The sequence below is a fragment of the Gopherus evgoodei genome, chromosome 20 (assembly GCF_007399415.2).
Source record: "Gopherus evgoodei ecotype Sinaloan lineage chromosome 20, rGopEvg1_v1.p, whole genome shotgun sequence".
In the NCBI taxonomy this organism is placed as follows: domain Eukaryota; kingdom Metazoa; phylum Chordata; order Testudines; family Testudinidae; genus Gopherus; species Gopherus evgoodei.
The window spans coordinates 8003626-8024803 of NC_044341.1; the positions used below are offsets into that span (position 1 = coordinate 8003626).

The 21178-nt window shown below is 49.8% G+C and overlaps 2 protein-coding genes across 2 annotated transcripts; one reads left to right on the top strand and one right to left on the bottom strand.

The window, feature by feature from the left end:
* Positions 1-869: 869 nt before the first annotated feature.
* Positions 870-11069, bottom strand: PPT1 (palmitoyl-protein thioesterase 1). Its single transcript, XM_030538970.1, has 9 exons — positions 10961-11069; positions 8417-8526; positions 6791-6918; positions 6255-6325; positions 4946-5048; positions 4751-4841; positions 3916-4014; positions 2949-3020; positions 870-1451 (listed from the first exon to the last, which is right to left on the bottom strand). The coding sequence occupies exons 1-9, from the start codon at positions 11058-11060 to the stop codon at positions 1329-1331; spliced, it is 897 nt and encodes a 298-aa protein (XP_030394830.1). The 5' UTR covers positions 11061-11069; the 3' UTR covers positions 870-1328.
* Positions 11070-12140: 1071 nt separating this feature from the next.
* On the top strand, positions 12141-20651 carry LOC115637585 (sodium-dependent phosphate transport protein 3-like). Its single transcript, XM_030538971.1, is given in 12 exon segments — positions 12141-12188; positions 13104-13261; positions 14307-14512; positions 14865-15098; positions 15379-15466; positions 15903-15989; positions 16891-17009; positions 18172-18333; positions 18709-18841; positions 18929-19070; positions 19508-19604; positions 20139-20651. Coding segments are annotated over 12 exon segments (1620 nt in total). The 5' UTR covers positions 12141-12150; the 3' UTR covers positions 20295-20651.
* Positions 20652-21178: the final 527 nt, after the last annotated feature.

Genomic DNA, 21178 nt, shown 5'->3' on the forward strand with positions numbered 1-21178 from the left:
CCATGAGAACCCACTCTCTCCCATGAGCCAGCACCCCTTCCCCCAGCTGTAATGCTATCTTTCCCCCTATTTCTACAAACATGTGTCCTTAAATCTAAGTAGTGGTCCTCATTCTATGGGCCTTACTTAAACTAGTTATGCTTGTTAGTATTAACCTAAGTATCCTGACAGAAGGACAGGAATATGGTTAGAACGGATACTACCCAGTCTCAAATGGCTCAGCTGTTAAACTATACGAGTGGTTTTCAAACTTTGGGTCATGACCCAGTACTGAGGTGCCTTGCTCAGCACCCAGGGACCCTGGCAGCCAGCCAGTAAAAATTAGCATTCCCTACCTGTTCTGAGTCTGACACCACGCTGCACCCCGGAAGCAGCCAGAAGCAGGTCAGCTCTTAAGCGGGGGGGCCACAGGGCTCTGTGGGCTGCCCTCACCCTGAGCACCAGCTCTGAACTCCCAGTGGCCGGGAACCGGCCAATGGGAGCTGGGGCTGCAGGCAAGAGCTCTGTGGAGCTGCTTGCATGCCTCCACCTAGGAGCCAGACCTGCTGCTGGCTGCTTTCAGGGCACAACACAGTCCATGGTGCCAGGACAGACAGGAAGCCTGCCTCTGCACCCTAACTGTGCCACTGACCAGGAGCTGCCAGAGGTAAACCCACACCTCAATCTCCTGCCCCAGCCCTGAGCCCCCCCTAAACCCATATCCCCACCCCAGAGACTGTACCCGGAGCCCTGACCCACTCCTGCACTCTCAACTCCCTGCCCCAGCGAAGCCCCCTCCCATACCCTGAACCCCTCATTCCCAACCCACAGGCTGCACCCCTCTTCCCCAGCCTTGAGCCCCTTCCTGCATCCTGAGCCCCTCATCCCCAGCTCTGTTGGGTCACAGGCATAGACAATTTTCTTCAACTGGGTCACCAGAAAAGAAGTTTGAAAACCACTGAACTATGCTCCAGCAAGTGATTGGTGCACTTACATTAGCTTCTCTGAAAACCATACAAAACTTACTAACAGAGATACCTAGTCTGGGTTGAGACCATATGCTGCACCATAATAGCATATTAAATTTAAACCTACTAAAATTTAATCCGTGCCATTTCTAATGCACTTTGACAACAGCCAGCAGACTAGTATGCCCTTAAATACCTGGTTAGCCCTCATACCATGCTGCAGCATGGGGGACGTACTGTTATGCAGTAAGTGGCAGCTTAGTTAGCTACAGCAATTGGATCCAAGTTAGAACTTGACAGGGTGACTTCCTCAGCCTTGTATCAGGAGCTTGGTCTGAAGGAAGTTGCCGTCTCTTGTCAGGCTGCTGACACACATTGACTTCAGTGTAGCAAGGGGATGATGTTTGTATAAAACCACTCTTCAGAAAAGTGAAGGTGATCTCCTGCCACAGACAGGAATACCAGCTTTCCTGCCTTGTCCATCTGCTGCAGCCCCAGCAGATCCTACAAGAGAAGACGACCAGCATGAAAGTAGGCTACCAAAGATGCTTAAATAACTTTAAGCATGGAGACTTAGGTGGTGGTTTGCAGTGTTGTAGCCATGTTAGTCATTGTCTACAGTGTGGATCCCACCGTATCTTGCATTAGGATCTATTCTTTACTATTTTCTCACTTCCAGGCGTTGATTATTTACAAGAGTTCCCCTTCTCTCTTTCTGGAATTCAAGTGCTGTCCCTGCCCCTCCCCCATCGTTACGAAGCAGGGGAGCCCTTTACTATAGTCTGCAATAGAACAGACCAATGTTTTGTTGAGAATAGGTGTGGGTCAGTTACAACAGCCCTTGGAGTTCAGGCTATATGGAAATAGCCCTTTTCTTTGCGTGGGGGAATTACATGGCATATGCAATGGTGCATGTGCTGCTGTGAGAAGCATGAGCTTTCAACAGCTTATTTAAAAAGGAGGGAACTGTATAAGTGCAATGAAAGCTGAACTAGGACAGGCCCCAGGAAACAGGTCTTCCCCACCTCAAAACTACCTGCTAGGCTGAGGATGCAGTGCTGTGTTTTATCAAGGGCACTCACAACATTCCCTGCATCCTGCTGTGAAGGCCATGGGCCAGGTTCATGGGTTGCTGCAGTGAAGCATTCATTCCTTTCCCTCACTTAAAAGGGATCTCGCACCCAAAGGGAGAGGCAACCTAGCTGGCCAATGTGTACATGAGGCTGTGATCAGCTGGTAGTGTGTGTTCCACTTTTAGATAGGTTTTTAACTTCACTGAAGTTACTCCTGATTTAGAGCAGTGTAAACAAGATCAGCATTAAGCACATTGCACATATTGGTAGCCTAGCAGTTTTAAGATGGTGTATGTAGGCTGAAGAAATTGTGCAAGCCATACAAAGTGAAATATGAATACCAGGGACTCTCTTAAAAAAATAAATAAATAAATAAACCCTTATCTTGTGCAACCTAGCTTGTTCCAAAGGCTTAACTTTGCTCTGGAGAAGTACTTTTCAGCTAAGTTCTCTCCAGCAGAGACTGGAGGAGAAAGGCTAGGTCAGGGTGCTGGCCTATGGTTCAGAAGGCTGGAGTTCAATTCCCTGCTCTGACACAGATTTCTGTGGGACCCTGAGGTACTGAGGCTCCTCAGTTCCCTTATCTGTTCAATGGGGAAAAAAGTGTGTATCTTGTGGCTAATCAGCAGATCCAACTTTTTCCTTTCATGGGAACTAAGTTCAGATACAAAATACAATCTCTTTTATGAGAGATAGAGAAGCTAGATGGTGGAACCCTGCCAAGATTCCTGGGGAGAGCTTAAGCTACTTACAGTGGAGACATAGGGTTGCCAGCCCTCCATGATTGTCCTGGAGTCTCCAGGAATTAAAGATTAATTTTTAATTAAAGACAAGATGTCATGTGATGAAACCGCTAGGAATATGTCCAACCAAAACTGGCAACCATATGGAGACAGCAGATTCTTCCATAGAAGATCCAGCTCTTTACCTTTGTGTACAGCGAGGTCTCCTGCAGGGGGATGGTTTCCTTGGCTTGCCCACTTCTATAATATCCAAACCACTATAGAAGAAAAACAAGGAGACAACAGAGCTGTTGTAGAAACAAGCTTATTCTGCATCTCACCACTGAGGCCTGTTCCTCTGACTGAGGAAGAGATGGAGCTCCTTGCCTCCACCCATGACTTCTTCAGACTGAATAAACCCCAGAGAGCCCTGCTATCAAAGGGCAGGACAGAAACTTTAACGTCTGAAGAACCCTTGATTTACAAAACCAGTTAAAAAGTTTGAGTGCCAATACTGTCCTTACCTAGCATCTCATAGATAACTGCAACTCTTCAGAGCACGAAATGCTCATCCTTAGGCTTACACTGCCAACATAAATCAGGTACTGTCCATTCCAACCACCACCTTGTGTCTGACCCCTAAACAAATACTATTTTTTCAGAGCCATGGTAGGGTGAAGTTTAAAGGTGCTAGAACAAGGTTCACTGCAACCCTCATCTGTGCTTAATCTGATACAAGGAAGTCTGAATCTAGACCATGATGTATTTGAGCAACTACCCTCCCACCACAGCTATCCAAGGCTGTTATTGCTAGTCAAGTTGTCTGATCTCTACACAGTGGTTCTAACAGATCTGGATCATCACAGGGACTTTTTGGTGCAAGGATCCTGTCTGAAGAATTTCTCTCCCTGAGGATGTCTGCCAGAAACCTACAAGTTTGGAGCATCTTGACTGCACTAAGACCATTTTCCCTTCCCTTTTCTGATTTTCTTTTGCCCAATTTATTTGTGAAACTGGCTGGACCTACATTAGTGGACCCAGTTTTGGTTACTGCATCCTGGATTTGTATTCAAAGTTGGGCACCATTCAGAAAACTAGACAACGACAAAGACATTAGCAAGTGAAAGCTCCCGCCTCACTGCCTTATCCCAAGCACCTGGAGGAGTTGCTCACCTCTGAGGCTGGAGGGTCTACCATCGAGTCATTGAGAAATTTCACCATCACAAACTTTTTCAAAGCCATCAAGTTTTTCTTGTAGGTCTCGTTGATGCCCTGGGAAAGATGTCAGAACAAAAACAATGGAATCTTATCAGAAATAAGGCAGTCTGGAGTCTCACTTAGATAACGGCAGCCACAACTTTGTCAAACACATGACACGCTTGTCACACATTGAAGCTGGGTTGTTGCTCTCAGCATGCCAGGCTCCTGACCCAGCCACCGCAGTGCCTGCCTCCCTCTCCGTCAGGGAAAGGGCAGCCCATGATCTCAGCTTGGTCTAGGGCTAATCAGGACAGATGCACAAGACAATGCTAGAAATGCATGACTAGAAATGCGTGACTGGGAATCAGGAACCCCCACATTCTAATCCCAGCACTGACACCAACTTCCTATGATGATGTCACTTATCCAATTTCACAGATGGGGAACCCTCCCACCCCCACCTCACAGGGAGTTTGTGGGGATTAACTGTTTACTTCAATCTGCTTTGAAAATGAAGTTATACAAATCTTGATTCTTATTACACAGAAGGCAGCGGTCACCACTCTGCTGCCATGCTGTGGAGCAGCTATTGTGCAGAGCGCCACAAGTAAAAATATCTGCAAGAGCACTGGGAACTGTACCAGGCACACCGGGACAAAGGGTGCTACCTTTTGGCCATCCCTACACCACAAGGGAAAGAACCACCAAAGAGTTAAACCTGAAAGACCCCAGCCATGAAAACAATGAAGGGAAGCCATCCCAAATCACAAGCCAGGCTCAGAGCTGTAAGCATAGCATCTGCCCATACCTTCTCCTGATTGATGTCAGCCAGGAAGATGCTGTTTTTCTGGTATTCTTCCTCCTTCACAGGGTCATGCCAGTATTCTGCCTGCACTAGGCTGGATGAGAGAGAGAATAAAGCTCACACTGGAAGCACACAGGCCAAAGGAGCATCTCACCTCAGCCTTTGCAGTCTGCGTAGTCCCCCGCCGAACATACTCACCGCTCCTGAACCACCTTCGTGTACACGCCAAGGTCCAGCATCTTTCGGAGCCAGTCACAGATGCGGGACTTCTCCCCGGGACAGCGTGGAAAGCCAAACACACCTGGGGCAGCAAGATGTGCATCTCTATTCAGTGGTCAGTACTGAAAGCCACTGAATTGCAACCACAAATGAAGAACCACCTCCTTCTGACACAGCAACTGGAATTACTCCAAGGAATCCAGCTGTCTCTAATCCCATTACAGACAGCCTGCCCGCAAGGCACTATTACATGGAGAGAACTGAGAATATTCCTTAGCTGACCAGCAGAGGGCATCATTATGGAGAAGATGGTCATAGAGATAAATGGAGAGGCCTCCTAGCTCTTTAGTGATCTGAAGCCGCACTATTGTTCCTGGCAGCATAGTCTCTACAATTGTGCATAGTGCACTAAACTGAGACTCATACCATGGGGCTTCCAGCAGTTCCCAGATAGCTCAGTGGTTTGAGCATTGGCCTGCTAAACCCAGGGTTGTGAACTCAATCCTTGAGGGGGCCATTTAGGGGTCTGGGGTTTGGACTAGATGACCTCCTGAGGTCCCTTCCAACCCTGAGATTCTATGATTACTCCTGCCTTCGAGCTCTCACTGGCAGGAGTTTTCCTTGGTATTTAGCCATTTTCCTGTCTTGAATTTCATCCCTTTATCACTCATTTGACCTCGAGCCACCCTGAATAATAATTCTCCCTCCATGGAGTTTAATACTTCAAAAGCTGATAGCTTCAGGTCCCTGTCACCCAGTCACAATTTGGCCAATCTAAATAAGTTTAGTTTTGTGGCAGCTCTTACACCAGCTCAGGCTATTGTTCTCTGCAGTCCAGTATCTGCTCCAACAATAGCCAATCGATGATGCTTCTGACTTAGGTAGAAGGGAGCTACCTGGCTAATTGGATAGTCACATACATTGGGAAGATTCTTTCCTGACCCCTGAAGTGGCCAGTTTGCATCCTGAAGAATGACATTTGTCTGTCCCTATTTTAGCTTAGAACTACTTTAATTGGTTCGTGGATAGACATTAATTCTGACTCAAGATCAGCCCAGAACACAACAAGCACTTGCCTAGTGATCAGATCCAATCAGAAGACATGCAAAAGTATCCAGTTATTTTATTTCAAATGAAAGTAGGTCAAAAAGAGGCTCTGTAGGGGGCTTTTGGGGGCAGGAGAAGAGGGATTGTTTTATCCCACCAGCCGCTCCCTCTCCATTTGCTATATGTAGGTTTAGGAAGCAGGGATGACATAGAGGACTCTAGAAACCAAAGAGGGAGTTACCTTGGTGCTGCCCCCCAATGGAAATCAAATTGAACATTGGAGGAGAAGGACATCTCTGTGCCACCGCCCTCCTGGGGAAAAGAGAAAGGGTTTAGCTTCCCCCTCCTATACAGATGCTAGGCTGCTTGTATATAGCACTTTAAATAACCGTATTCAAGCTCTGTCTGCGACCAGCTTTAAATTACTTACTTAGGGACTTTTGAAATGTTATCCAAAGTCCCATCAATGGGACTTACGTGCTTTTGAAAATATTACCCTTAATGGCTCTGTGCCTCGGTTTCCCATCTGAAGAAATCTTATCTGTGTTACAAAGGTGTTGTGAAGGTTAGTTTATAATTGTACAGTTCTTAGACTCATAAAAATAAAGTATTTTAAAATAAATGTAATCTTCATGCCCAGAGAATACTTATTTACATTTTATTTTGAACCCTATGGGAAGGTGTTAGGGGGAGAGGGAGATTCCCACCTGAACTTCTGTAACCTAAAACATTTGCCCAAAAATAAATAAATTAAACTAAATCCAACTGAAAACTTACAGGAACTGGCCTCCCTGGGAGAATCCCATAGAATTGTATCCTCCTTGCAAGTTAGGGTCCTTAGCGAGTTTGTCACAAACCAGCATCACTTGTTTGTTCACATTCATGAAGTAGCTGTTCTCCATATCCTGGGGAATAAGCCAGAGGAACAGATGGGCAAATTATCTTTGCAATGGGCTAATACATTAATTTTAATCTTCTTGTTCTTCATAGGGACTAAGATTTCTCCTTAAATTCCATGAGTTCTAGGTAGGCCCCAATTTTATGAGACTCCCTTTGTGAACTCCCAGCCCAACCGTAAGTTGTCATATTTCCCCTGCCTGTTCTAAAGTTTGGATCCTCCCTGGACTTCCACAAAGCCAAGGCTTACCTGCACCCTTTATAAATCCAGGTAACAAGACATGTCACCCATTATTGTGATAGCTATTACTAGAACTACACTAGCTAGTAACGTAAGCCTCTTGGCCATACATAGCACAGTCAACAATACAGGTGTGCAGAAGCCAGGCTATATCTTTGTAACACTAGTAAAATACAATATAAAAATGAATTTAAATAAAAACACGCGCTTAGCTTAACACACAGGAAGAGATGAATATCTCCCTTAAAAAGCATGGGACCTCATCACATAGCTAATAGCTGTAGAGCAGGGGTGGGCAAACTTTGGGTATAGAAATTGTATGGCGGGTCATGAATGCTCACGAAATTGGGGCTGGGGTGGGGCCAGAAATGAGGAGTTCAAGGTGTCGGAGGAGGCTCTAGGCTGGGGCAGAGGGTGTAGGGGGTGAGGGCTCTGGTTGGGTGTGCAGGTTCTGGGCTAAGGCTGGGGATGCGGAGTCTGGGATGCAGGAGAGTGCTCCAGGCTGGGACCGAGGGGTTTGGAAGGCAGGAGGGGGCTCAGGGTTGGGGCGTGGAGGGGTGGCTCAGGGGTACAGGCTGCTCCCAGAAGCAACAATATGTCCCCTCTCCAGCTCTTACACAGAGGCATGGCCAGGCGGCTCTGCTGCGCATTGCCCTAGCTGCAGGTGCTGCCTCTGCAGCTCCCATTGGCCACGGTTCCCGGACAATGGGAGCTGCAGGGGCAGCAGTTGGGGCAGCAGTTGGGGCGAGGGCAGCATGTGGAGCGGAGTCCCCTGGCTGTCCCTATACATAGGAGTTGGAGGGAGCACATGCCATTGCTTCTGGGAGCCGCGCAGAGTGGCCCCAACCCTGCTCCCCAGCTGGAGCAGGGCAAGCCCCAGACCCCATTCCCCAGCAGGAACTCAAGGGCCGGATTAAAACATCTGGCAGGTTGGATGCGGCTGCAGGCCATAGTTTGCCCACCCCTACTGTAGAGATTTCAAAACACTAATCAGTGGATTTGGATATGAATCCAATTTGAATCAGGGATTTGTCACATCCCTAGTTTTCTTCAACATGTGATTAACTAGACTCAATCAGTTTGTCCAAGACAAAGACGTTTGATACAGTAAAAAGGTAATAGTGAAAGCTCTGCCTGTGTCTTTATGGATCTTTGTCAAAAGCAGAGACTAAATTATTTACAGCACCTTTAAGGGTCCACAGTGATCACTAACCAGTAATACTCAATGAAAGCAGAAGCTTTACATAAGATAACTGTGACTTTACCTCTACCACATTGTTTCCAATCTGTAGCGACAGAACGTAAATTCCTGGTATCTTGTTTTCCACCATTTTTTTAATGTATCCTAAGCTTCCAGGGTTACAGCAGCTGTCACCTGCAAAAAGAACAAAGGAAATTTTCATCAAATATCATAAAACTATCACACACTGGATAGCTGAGGTGCTGAATACCAAACTTCCAACCTCACCAGGGAAAGCAGCATGCATTTTTTCAAGTATCAAAGCAGCAAAGTTTCACACTTATTAAACAAAGCCTCCTCTGTAAATGAACCATTTGAATGCACTTCCTGGTTCCAGCCCACGGTGGCCTCCTTTCACTTTCTTGCTAATAAGTTCACGATATTGATTTAGACTATCCAAATATTAAAGCCAGCACGGACGCTGAATTCTTACCCAGCCTTCCAGGTGTTTCCCTTATGCCCATCCTTATGGAAATTCTTTGCTGCAATGCTTTCCATTTTGACTGAACAACAGTCTATACACGATCCTACAGAGGTTCAAGACCCTGCTCCCACAGGAATATCTTATTTGTGGTATCTTTGGCCCAGACACTTCCAGAGGCATAGTCTAGTGGTCCACGCTTAGGCCTGGGAGCTAGGAACTCCTACATATAAATTGAGTGTGGCAGAATTCAGTTTTTATATATATAATTTTGACCAATGTCATTGTTTATTTTTAAACTTTTTATCCATTTAAATGTTCACAATTGTACAAAATTATGGGGGGTGGCGTGTAGACAACTGGAGCGGGTCAATCAGTTAATGACAGACATTGAGATTGTAAAGTTAAAGCTTTATTACCATTAAAACCAAGTTGTCAACATGTCAAAATATACCAGGTAAATACCCTTAAATCTCTAACAAGTTCCAAAGCAGCATTTTTCTTACTTTATCTGTAAATTTTAGTTCTCATTTATGGAAATATTTTTTCGTCAGTTTTCATGCATACAGTGAAATAGGTGTCTACCAACACTTATCAATACAAATCTAATCCTTCCAAACCTAATTTCTGTCCAGGCTCTTACAGTGCCTTTCTTTAAGGCCTTGAGCAAGGCTCTCTGTGCCCAAGTCTCCCTGTAAACAGGGCTAATATCTAGACAAGGATGTTATGAGGAATACTTACTGTTCATAAAAGTAATAAGCATTATTACTATTATTAGGCTGAACGATCCTTTACAATGCTTATCTCCAGTAATAAGAAAAAACGCAGGCAACATGATCAAATGGAGAGGGCATTGGACTGGGAATCTGGCTTCCCCAGCTCTACCGGAGACCTGCCTCAGTTCTGCCGTCTGAAAAGTGGGGATAATTCTATTTGTAAATGAGCTATCAAAGTGTTTATTTGAATTCCTGCCCATGCTACAAAACATAACCACGTTAAAACTGTTGTGAAACTGCAGGCAAAAGGAAAGCACATGACAATGTTACTAGATCACAACCATGTTTAAATGTTATTCATAATGTAGACAGGACCTAAAATAGAAGCTAACTGAGTAGGGAACTCTCCCAAAGGGTGCTGGGCATCAGAGTAGTTCAACTCTTTAGAGGCCACCTTGATCCTTCATTCACAGTCCAACTTCCCACACATCTCTCACTACTTTACTTTCTTCCATCCCCCATTTCACAAGCAAAGGGTGTTGCCTGCACTGTGGTATCGCCCTCCTGGCAGTTAAATGAGAGTCCCATGATGAATGTGGGGGTGTTTTTTCTATTCCAGACAATCTGAAATGTGGCCAAAAGTGAAGTCACTAGGGCAGAGCGCACAGCTGCGTGTTTGAACCTGTGCGCACACTGGCTAATAACCTGCTTTCCACCCTCCCCATGTAAGAGCGGAGATCCCATGATCTCTCAAGGCAAGTATGCTCTGCACCAGGGGTAGGCAACCTATGGCGCAGGTGCCGAAGGCAGTACGCAAGCTGATTTTCAGCAGCACTCACACTGCCCGGGTCCTGGCCACTGGTCCGGGGGCTCTGCATTTTAATTTTATTTTAAATGAAGCTTCTTAAACATTTAAAAAACCTTATTTACTTTACTTACAACAATAGTTTAGGTATATATTTTAGACTTATAGAAAGAGACCTTCTTACAATTATTACTGGCACACGAAACCTTAAATCGGAGTGAATCAATGAAGACTGCACAGCACTTCCGAAAGGCTGCCGACCCCTGCTCTGCACACAGGCACCGTCTCTAAACCAGCAGCTGGGATCAGGGAAGCGAGAGATGCAGCAGGGAAGCAGTAAAAAGCACCGCGGAGAATTACATCGGCTGCCCTGCACAGGAGGCTCGCGGTGCACGGAAACACCGCTTCCGCCCCCAACTTCCTCTCGGGGGGCGGGGAGGCTGGTCAGACAAGGCCCCCAGGCCCTCCCTTTGCAGTCCTGGGGCTGAGCCCCAGCCTGACCCCCCCCACCCCTGCAGCCCTTGGGGGGGCAGCAACAGACCTACAACCCGCCCTCAGCCCTGCAGCGCCCCCCCCCTGCGCCGGGGGGGGGGGTAGCACCGGCCTCGCGGCCGCCCCAGCGCTCACCCATCCCGTGCCACATGACCAGGGGCACCGGGCCCGAGCAGCGCCCGCCGGCCAGCAGGCAGGTGAGCAGCGCCACCGGCACCAGCCTGAGCGTCGCCATCTTGGATTGTCACATGACCCGGCAGCAGGTGGGCGGGGCAGCTGGGAGGAGGCGGGTTGTGGAGGGGCGCCCTGGACTGAGGGGGGAGGGGGAGATGATAGAGCCGTGGGGGAGGCGGGGGCTGCAGAGGTCACAGGGGATCATGGGAGGAAAGGGGAGATGATGGAGCCATGGGGGAGGGGCTGCAGGGGCAATGGGGTAATAGAGCCTTGGGAGGAGGGAGTGCAGAGGTCACAGGGGATCATGGGAGGAAAGGGGAGATGATGGAGCCATGGGGGAGGGGCTGCAGGGGCAGTGGGGTAATAGAGCCTTGGGGGGAGGGGGTGCAGAGGTCACAGGGGATCATGGGAGGAAAGGGGAGATGATGGAGCCATGGGGGAGGGGCTGCAGGGGCAATGGAGGTGAGTCAGAGGGTGATAGAGCCATGAGGGGAGGGGGCTGCAGGGGCAGTGGGGACCAGTGGGGTAATAGAGCCATGGGGGGAGGGGGGTGCAGAGATCACAGGGGATCATGGGGGGAAAGGGGAGATGATGGAGCCATGGGGGAGGGGCTGCAGGGGCAATGGGGGTGAGTCAGAGGGTGATAGAGCCATAGGCGAAGGGGGCTGCAGGAGCAGTGAGGTGATAGATCCGAGGGGGGTGCAGAGGTCACAGGGGATCATGGGGGGAAAGGGGAGATGATGGAGCCATGGGGGAGGGGCTGCAGGGGCAATGGGGGTCAGAGGGTGATAGAGCCATGAGGGGGCCAGTGGGGTAATAGAGCCATGGGGGGGTGCAGAGGTCACGGGATCATGGGGGGAAAGGGGAGATGATGGGGACATGGGGGACATGGGGGAGGGTCTGCAGGGATGGAGGGGCAATGGGGGTGAGAGGGTAATAGAGCCATGGGGGGGCTACAGGGGTAGTGAGAGCCAGTGAGGTGATAGAGACATAGGGGAAGGGGGGGCTGCAGAAGTCACCGGGGATGATATGGGGAGATGGGGCATGATAGAGCCATGGAGAGAGGGGGCTGCGGTAACCATGGGGGCAGGGGCTGACCTCAGTGTGATTTGACAGCAAGATAAGGGAAAGTGCCTTTGGATTTCAGAGTGATGTATCACCAGGAGAAGAGGGGCAGGCCAGTACCAGGGTGAATAGACACATACCCACACCCCCGAGACTGTTCAGCCCCTCCCCAAGGGAGGGCACATACAGATGAGTAAAAAAAACGTTGAGAGATTGCTGGGATTCCAGCCCTAATGCAGACCAGGCCCCTCGTCCCGTTGCATGTCCCTGTCCAACCCCAATACTATCTCCCCTTCTGTAAGAGTCTGAATCCCCTATTGATTTAGACACGTTTATTAAAAATGCCTCTCCCTGGCTGCCAGTGCCCTGCAAACCCATTAGAAACTCGCTATCAGCCAGTCATCTGCAAGAGGGAGCTTCTTGTGCATCATGGGGGGGTAGCTCAGTGGTTTGAGCATTGGCCTGCTAAACCCAGGGTTGTGAGTTCAATCATTGAGGGGGCCATTTGGGGAATTGGGGTAAAAATCTGGGGATTTGTCCTGCTTTGAGCAGCAGGTTGGACTAGATGACCTCCTGAGATCCCTTCTGACCCTGATATTCTATCTCTGTATCAAAGAATGTTTTGGCTTGGCAGCTGCCCTCTGGAACAAGCATTAGTTTACAGTATACAGAGTGAGGGTAGATTGTGGGTGCAGGGGGAGGCTATTCTCTGAACAGTGAGGAATATCTCCAGTAAGGAATAGCATCCAGCCATGCTGAAAATAGGGCTCTCCATCCCATTGGGAGGCTGTGATGATCAAAGGCAAAAATAGGAAGAACCACACAAGACTGGGCCTAAAAGTTTTTATATCATTGTAAATCACATTGTTCTTAAAATGTGTCCCATTTGCACTAGATGGGTAGTATTCATATTCCACAATCCTGCAGCGGTCCCACGATGGGGCTGATTGCATTGTAGGAAGAACTACAGGAGGTTTGTAGAGAGGAGATGGTCCCCGTGCTTTTGGTTCACTAATGTCTAAAACTCTTCATGTTCCAGAAGTTGTGGAGACGCTCCCGGGAGGAGGACTAGGTGTCAGCTTTGCTTACAGGAGAGAATGCAGCAAAGCGCTGAGAACGCCGAGGCAGAGGACTGCCCAGAGTCAGATCAGGAAGATGCTGCCCCTCTGCTCAACCAGCAGTTGTCACTTGGGAAAGGTAAATCTACTCGAGGGTAACGAGAGGTGTGATATAGTGCTCTGAACATGAGACTGGGACCCAGGAACTTCCAAGTTCTAATTCTGGCTCTGACTCTTGGGCAAGTCACTTCCCCTCTGTATGCCTCAGTTTCCCCCCTGTATAATGGGGATGATAAAGCTCAGCATCCTCCCAAGGGGCTTGTGAGGATTAATTAGTGCTGGTAAAGTGGATTATAGTGTGGGAGGGACCCTCTCCTGAAAGGACACAGTTCCCTCTGTGGTCAGGAATGTGTGTGCTCCCTCCTGAGCTGCTCTTGGGTTTCTTCAGGAGCTGGGTAGATAAAGTAGGGATGCCAGATCAGTGCCAAACGGAAAAGAGGATGGCTGAGACTTGGACCCTGAAGTAATTCTCCACTTCAACAAGAGTCCTGGCCCTGACCTGGCCAGCCTGCTCTGGAGACAGCAAAGGGGAAATTCTCTCCCACCTCCCTAGGTGGGGGATATGTGTGTAATGATGCTGGGTGACTGCAGAGCGAGCTTTCAGGAGATTTGGTCTGGACAGAGATGCCCTGGAGTAAAGCTGTGTTGGGCAGTGGCGTCTGGACGGTCCTGTCCAAGGTGTAAGACTCTGAGGAGGATGGTTTGTGGTTGAAATAAGACTGTTGGTGCTACCTGGAGACATAGGCCCGGGAAGTAGGGGTGCTTAGGTTTTGCTCTGCTGCTGGCCCGGGGTCCCACTTGGCCACCAGCCCCAGGGTCCGGGCTACTGGCCCCACACCCGAGGCTCTGCACCCACCCTTAGCTGTGGCTCCAACCTTCACATTCTTACCCTGTCCATGACCCCCCGCCTCCCAGAACCACAGCCCTGCTCCCAGCCCCAGCTGTAGGAGGCAGTGAGGGCGTGGATAGGCATAAGAGGGGTGCGGCTCAGCACCCCACTCCAAAAACTGTTCCAGCGCCACTGCCTGGAGATCCCTCACAGCCAGGGGTGAGGGGGCACCTCTAGGGTTAGTCTGCAGCCCACCTGACCGTCTGTGGCTTGTTATGATTGTTCTCCATCCCAGGCCTCTGTTCAGCTCGCTACAGCCTGGCTCTCATCCTGCACTTCTCTCTCTTCATGGTGTATTCGCTGCGGGTCAATCTCAGTATCGCCATCGTAGCCATAACGAACTGCACCAACCTGGGCAGCCTGCCTAATATCTCCACGGACGTGTGTCCCAGTCGCTCCCACGCTCAGCCCAACAGCTCCCACCGAGAATTCGCCCAAGAAGTAAGTGTAAAGGCAGGGCCAGATCCTTTCACCAGCAACTTGGCTCTACCCCTTGGCTTTGTGCTATGGACCAACTCGGCAGCAATGAGGTGCTGTTTAGAGAGGAGCTTTGGGGCTGTATCCATTGCACACGTGCTTAAATGAAGGCGCTATTGTAATTAGGAGAGCGCTGGTCACCTGACTGGTGACAGGTCTGTGCATACAAACCATTTACCCCTTCCTGGAGGTGTCCAGGCCTGTGAGAATAGTTCTCCCTTGGGCTGGGTTTTAAAGCTGCTGCAGTGTCCCCCTCAAGGGACATGCCTCGGTTTTGTCTCCCCTTTTTGATGCAAGCACGTTCTGTCTCCTCCAGGCCCCCATGTACAACTGGAGCACTAAGACCCAGCGCGTCATCCTCAGTGCCTTCTTCTATGGCTACCTCTTCACCCAGCTCCTCGGCGGATACTGGTCAGGAATGTTTGGAGGGAAGCTAGTGTTGGGCTGCGGGCTGCTCTCGACCTCGGCACTCACCCTTCTCGCGCCGTTGGCAGCTAGCCTGGGAGCAGTGTACCTCATTGGGCTGCAGGCAGTGCTGGGCATGGCAGAGGTAGGGCCTTCCCTTTCAAGCTTGTGACTCTCAGCGGCTTGTGGGTTTATGTGTGCCGCACCCTCTGGGTGCATGGCATTGCAGAAGAAGTTAACAAGTCAGGACTCCGCCCCAAAGAGCTTACAAGCAAGAGATGATGACAAACCAAAGTAGGGGGAAATGGTGGAGCAAGGGTCCTAGCAGTGAAAGATCATGAGGTCTGCTAATACTTTCCCCAGGTATTGCTCTCAGAGCTCCCACTCCCCTCTGTGCTCACGCACTCCTGTGTTTTCCTTGGCAGGGGGTAATATTTCCAGCCCAATACACGCTTTGGGCAAAATGGGCTCCCCCCTTGGAATGCAGCAGGCTCATGAACCTCACTGGAGCTGGTAAGGGATAGTGACGCTCTTCGCTGCCAAACCAACTTTCCCTGTAGTCCCAGCCCCCCACCCTCCTGTGTAAAGGAGAGCTCTCCTGATGCCGGCTTTTCTTCTGCCACACTCCAGACAAGCGGCTCCACTTACAAGCTGGAGAAACTTTGAGGTTCTAGACCAAAGGTCCTTCGTGAAGAAACGTTGGCTGCACATCCCTCTCTACTGCTATATCTCCCTTTCCTACACAGTATTCCACTCTCCTCCTCCTTTATCTCCTCTTCCTTTATCCTCTCTACCTTCTTCTCCACCCTGTCTTCTCAGTTCTGGCTTGATAGGGCAGGAAGAGTTACTATAGGATAGTGTGGGGTGAGCACTGGGAAGCCCAGGTCATCTTCTGTGGCCACCACTGTATCACCCCCTCGCTCTGAACTCCTCTTCATCTGCTCCTAAGGATGCACTTTTGGGACCTTCATCACCTTCCCTGCGGCTAGGATCATCTGCCAGTACCTAGGGTGGCCTTATATCTTCTTCATCTTCAGTGAGTAGCTGTGGTTTCCATTGTAGCAGATTCATTGGCAAGTTAAGCCACACAAGAGCGAAGCATATGAAAGTTTTCTCAATGCGAGGAGTCGGGGCTCTCAATCCAGTTCCTAATATAGAAATATCCCCCTTCAGAGAGACCACCATCGCTATCAGCATCTCCAGCCAGAAGGGCTGGACTTCTCTCTTTCTCCTTCAGCTCATGGTGGAGGTCTGTTGGCTGGGTGGTGTGGAGAAGGCTCATGTTGCTGCTACCCGAGTTGTGTCTACTCTATGGATGAGAGCTCTCAGGGCTGTCGGGCTGGCATCTTTCATTTTAAACAATAAGAGTAGAGGCATCAATAAGGTACAAAAATGTTAGTCGGCAGAGCCCCTCAAGCTGCCTTGAACAGGAAGGAGTGTTCCACCACCTCAGTGGTCTCTGCTCTCTGTCTATGGTGTTTGCAATGCACCATCACTGTCATATTGAGGGGTCTGTGGCTGGGCAGATTTCCCACTCCCCCCTCAACACAGCACATAAATATAGAGGGGCAGTGCCCCAAATTCACACCCTGTCCAGTACTTCTTTCATTTTCACACTAAGGAAAGCCAGCCATGAACTACAGCCTGAGCTGTTTGGTGTTAAGGCAAAAACTCCTGCCTCAACTGTCTAATTCCTCCTTCCCCCAAGAGGTGGAAAACAAACCCTTTTATACCGTGGATTGACATTAAAGGGCCCCACCTGGTCTGTCTGCCAGCATGAGTCAGCAGAACAAACCTGCCCCTCCCTTCAAGACCTTCACACCTAAGTCTGTCACAGAGCTGCAGTGTCTTGCCTGCCCATCTCTGTTGGTATCTACCTGCCTGTGCTGCCATAAGATCCGAGACAGGAGCTATTGAACTGTTCCCCTTCTCCATAGGTGGCATTGGCTGCGTTTGATGTGTGTTCTGGTTCCTTCTTGTCTATGAAGATCCTGCACATCACCCTCGTATTAGTGCTGGCGAGAAGGAGTACGTTGTGTCATCACTGGCCAACCAGGTTCTTTGAAAGCCTTTTAACTCTGACCTAGTTTTCCCTGTATTCCCACCTTTGAACAGAGCTTGGGACAATGGGACCGTCTCCAAGTGAGCCCGTCTTCAGGGTTCCGCTGGGTGTGTTATTTACAGAGCCGTGCAAATGTCTGTGACAGAAGAGGGCCCTACGCCACGGAGCTTACAGATTAGTTCAGACACAAACATAAAGGATACATCAGAGAAGAGATCAATGGGAATGGACCAAAGTCAGGGCCAGGGAGGAGATTGGCCTGCCTGTGGTTCATGAAACGTGTATTTTAAGGAGGAATTTTTCAAAGCCAAAGGAAGTCTCTTGGCATATGAACTGGGGGAGGCAGCTCCATGTGATGGGAAACTGGAAGCCATGTGGGAGGAGATGGAGCTTGGGAGAAACAGAAGGAGCAGTGGGAGGAGTCAGAGGCAATAGGAGATGTAGGCCGGGGCTGGATTGTGTGGGAAGTCTGAGGTAAGGGCAAGGAGCTTGAATTTGAGGCAGAGGGGTCTGAGGAGGAGGGTGATGGTAAGAACTATAGGAGGAAGGTTCCCTAAGCCGTGGTGTTTTGGACTGAGTGCCAGAGTGCGCCCTGGAAGGGGAGGCTGCACAGGTGAGCTGAGAGATGCCCAAGGCATGGCTAGAGTGTCAGCTGCCGGAATGAAAAGGGAAGGTTGCATCCTTGAGGAAAAGGCACAAGGATTTGTCAGGGAGCTGGATGTGAGGGGAGAAGAGGGCAGAGAGGGTCAAGGGAGCCGTAGGATGAGCTGGATCACGAACTGTCACAGGAGGGGAATGGGTCTCAGAGGAAGGACGAGAAGTTTTAATATATTGAGCAAAATTCAGCCCTGACATTAGCCTGTACAACTCTACCGACTGCACCTGGAGCCCAGCGTTCTTACGTGAGCATGGTGCTCGGCCTGTTGGACTTGAGGTGTCTGTGGCAGGTCTGAGAAATGTCAGATATGAGAGTGCACAACTGGGAGAGTTGAGGGGTTACAGGGGGATCCAGGAGTCAACACAGAGCAGGGAGCTAAAACTCTGGGAGGAGGTGGCGAGGCCAGGGAGAGAATAGACCACCTGCCTATGGGACATTGACAGAGCCAGGAGGAAAAGGAGCCCGCAAAAGAGGCACTAACTGGTGCGGTTATTCAAGGGCAGCTCTCACGGACGCTCCCTTCCACTCCTGGCCGTGATGAAATCACTGCCTCTTTGGGCCATCGCAGTCACCTATTTCTGCACTGACTGGCTGTTCTACATGCTGCTGATGTCAATGCCGATGTACATGAACGACGTGCTCCACTTTGACATCAGAGAGGTGAGCTCTGCCGTGGTGCCCCATCGCTCACCGCCGGGCCGGTCTGTCTCCTGAATGGGGACATCCACAGGGGTAAAGGTTAATGCTAACCAATTCCAGAAGGCCTCTTAAACCTCAGGCTTCAGGACTTAGGCCAGTTTCTGACTGCTAGGGGTGGGGAGGTTCCTTTCACGTTCCTCCAAAGCAGCTGGTTGGTGCTAGCCGCTGTCAGAGACAGGATACGGGGCTAGATGAACCTCAGGTCCAATCCAGTCTGGCAGTCCCTACGATCCTGACATTTCCAGCCCCCCTCAGCACATCCAGCCAGATCTGGTGTTGGTGGGGTCCCTCTCGCTGCTCTGTGCAGAATGGCGAGTCTCACCCTTCACTGTACAGAATGGGCTTCTCTCTGCACTTCCTTACATGGGGAACTGGCTGGGTACCATCGTGTCGGGGCTGCTGGCAGACTTCCTCCTGTCCAAGCACGTGTTCAACACAGCAACGGTTCGGAAGCTCTTCTCGGTGCTCGGTAAGGACAGATGCCTCCTGCCTCCAGGTTCTTTCAACAAACCTTCGCCTGGTCAGCCACATAACCCACGTCCCCTTCTCTCTCTAGGGATGATGCTCCCAGCCGTCTCCCGGGTGGCCGTGTCCTACGTCGGCTGCGATTACACAGCAGCCGTGGTCTTTCTGACGTTGTCCATGACTGTAATCAGCATGTGCGGGGCCGGCTTCTACATTAACCAGATCGACATTGCTCCCAGCTGAGACCACCAGACCTTTCTTCTATCTCCTGCTCCGATTGGCTCCAGGACCCAGCATGTAGGGCCATATCATGTCCATCACCTCAGCCCTCAGCTACTTCAGCTGCCTTTTGCTTCTTCTCTCCTGGATCTTCTGCAGCTGGTGGCATCTGAAGCCAGACAGGCAATACCAAGGCACAGAAGAGCAGGCTCAGAGCCAATTACAGCAGTGGGTAAAGGCTCTTACTGTCTGTCAAGAGGGCAGGCAGTGACCATGATGAGAAGCCACTGCTAGCTGGTGGACTCCGTTACATGTGTAACAAGTTTATTCCGGTGGCACCTGCTCTCTTTGAAGCTCTCCAGGAGGTTGGGGGAGAGGGAATTGAAACTTAATTTTCTCTCTTCTTGCAAGTCCCTCTTTGCCTTGCTCAGGAGATTTTCTCTTCCCTTCTCCCCAGATACGCTGGGTTTCCGCTGGGAGTCACAAACATCTTTGGAACAGTCTTAGGAATAATTGCTCCCACTGCAGTTGGATTCCTCACCAGCCAGGTAATTCAGGGCTTCTCTGGATGGCTGTATTGGAGGCTCTTTCTCCTACCACAAAAATATTCAGAAAAGAAAGTGGAGCTGAATAGAGCAAATTGGCCCAAGAATGGTTTCTGTGCACTGAATCAAAACATACCCCTGGCTAAGCTCTTGAAACCCCAGGAGACTGGCTTCAGGTGGGGACTAACAACTCACATGTGCTAGGCAGCATCCACATTGCCAAATGTGTCCAACAAGTATCTAAGTCGTGGAGAAGAAGCTCTTATGATCCAAGAAGTAGGGACTCCTCCCATCATGGGCTTCCAACCTGGATCTACTTACAGATGGCAGGGGGGCGGGAGACTGCTGGAGAATGGAACAATAGGGACAGCTTGATACCAGTGATGACAGAGCTGCTTGAATTCAGCGTAGCAAGCAAGGAATTCCCAAGCAGAATCTGAGGAGTTACATCTACAGCTAGACAGAGAACTGGTACAGCAAGTCTTTAGCTGAATGAAAGCCTCAAGTGTTCTCCTGTGGCAATGAGAGGGAACGGAGATACTAATTACCTCTTGTTTGGTACCTCCCCAAACTGGCTGGAGGAATGTCTTCTTCGTGTCAGCGGCCCTCAATCTCTTTGGCCTGCTGTTCTATGTAACCTTTGGCAGTGGAACTATCCAGGACTGGGCTAGAGAGGACACTGCTCTCCAATGAAATGCCAAGGCACGCTGCCAGGAGAAGAATATGTAACCAAGGCAGGAGGTGGAAAACAGCCTAGTGAACATAGATTAGTCAAGTAATCCCACTTCTCATTCCAGCACTGGACACCCAAATAACAGGAGCAATTTGTTTTCCCAACCTGCCTACCCAGCACTTGAATTCTGGGCCCTTTTCTCACGTCCTTCCTCAGCCTTCGCTTGTCCCAAAGCACCATTGAAATGCATGTGTGCACAATAAATTTGGGAGGTAGTATGTCCTAGTGGATAAATCAGTGGCTTGCAGATCAGACCTAGGTTCTGTTCTCAGCTCTGCCTCTGGCCTGCTGAGTGATCTTGGGGAAGTTACTGTCCCTCTCTGTGCCTCAGTTACTCCCATCTGTAAAATGGGGCTAATGACACTACCCTCCTCTGTAGAGTGCTTTGAGATCAGTTGATGAAAAGTGCTGGGTATCATTAGGCATGATGATTATGCTCACTGTAATTGGTATATATGGGCGCCTGAGTTCCAGCCTAGGGGAGGGTGAAGGCTTTGGCTTCAGGCTCTGGCCAGGTTAATAGGGAATGTACAGAAATGAAGTATTTTAGAGTGTGACTAGTCATAATGGGCCATCCAGCGGAAGAGGTGGAGTTGAGGAGCGTTCATGTATTTGACCACAAATTAGATGGTCCTCTGCAATCTAGCAGGCCCTGGCTAAGGACATTATGCAGTACTGGAATAACAGCTGCTAGGTCCTTGTTCAGTGATTATACCAGCTGGGCTTGTCCAGCCAATCTGTAACAGCTACAAGTGGTTGTAGCAGGGGGAATGCCCCTTTAAGGGTTCGGGGATGGGGGGCAAGTCAGCCCTCTTCAGTTCTAGGTGTGGGAGGGACTTAAAAG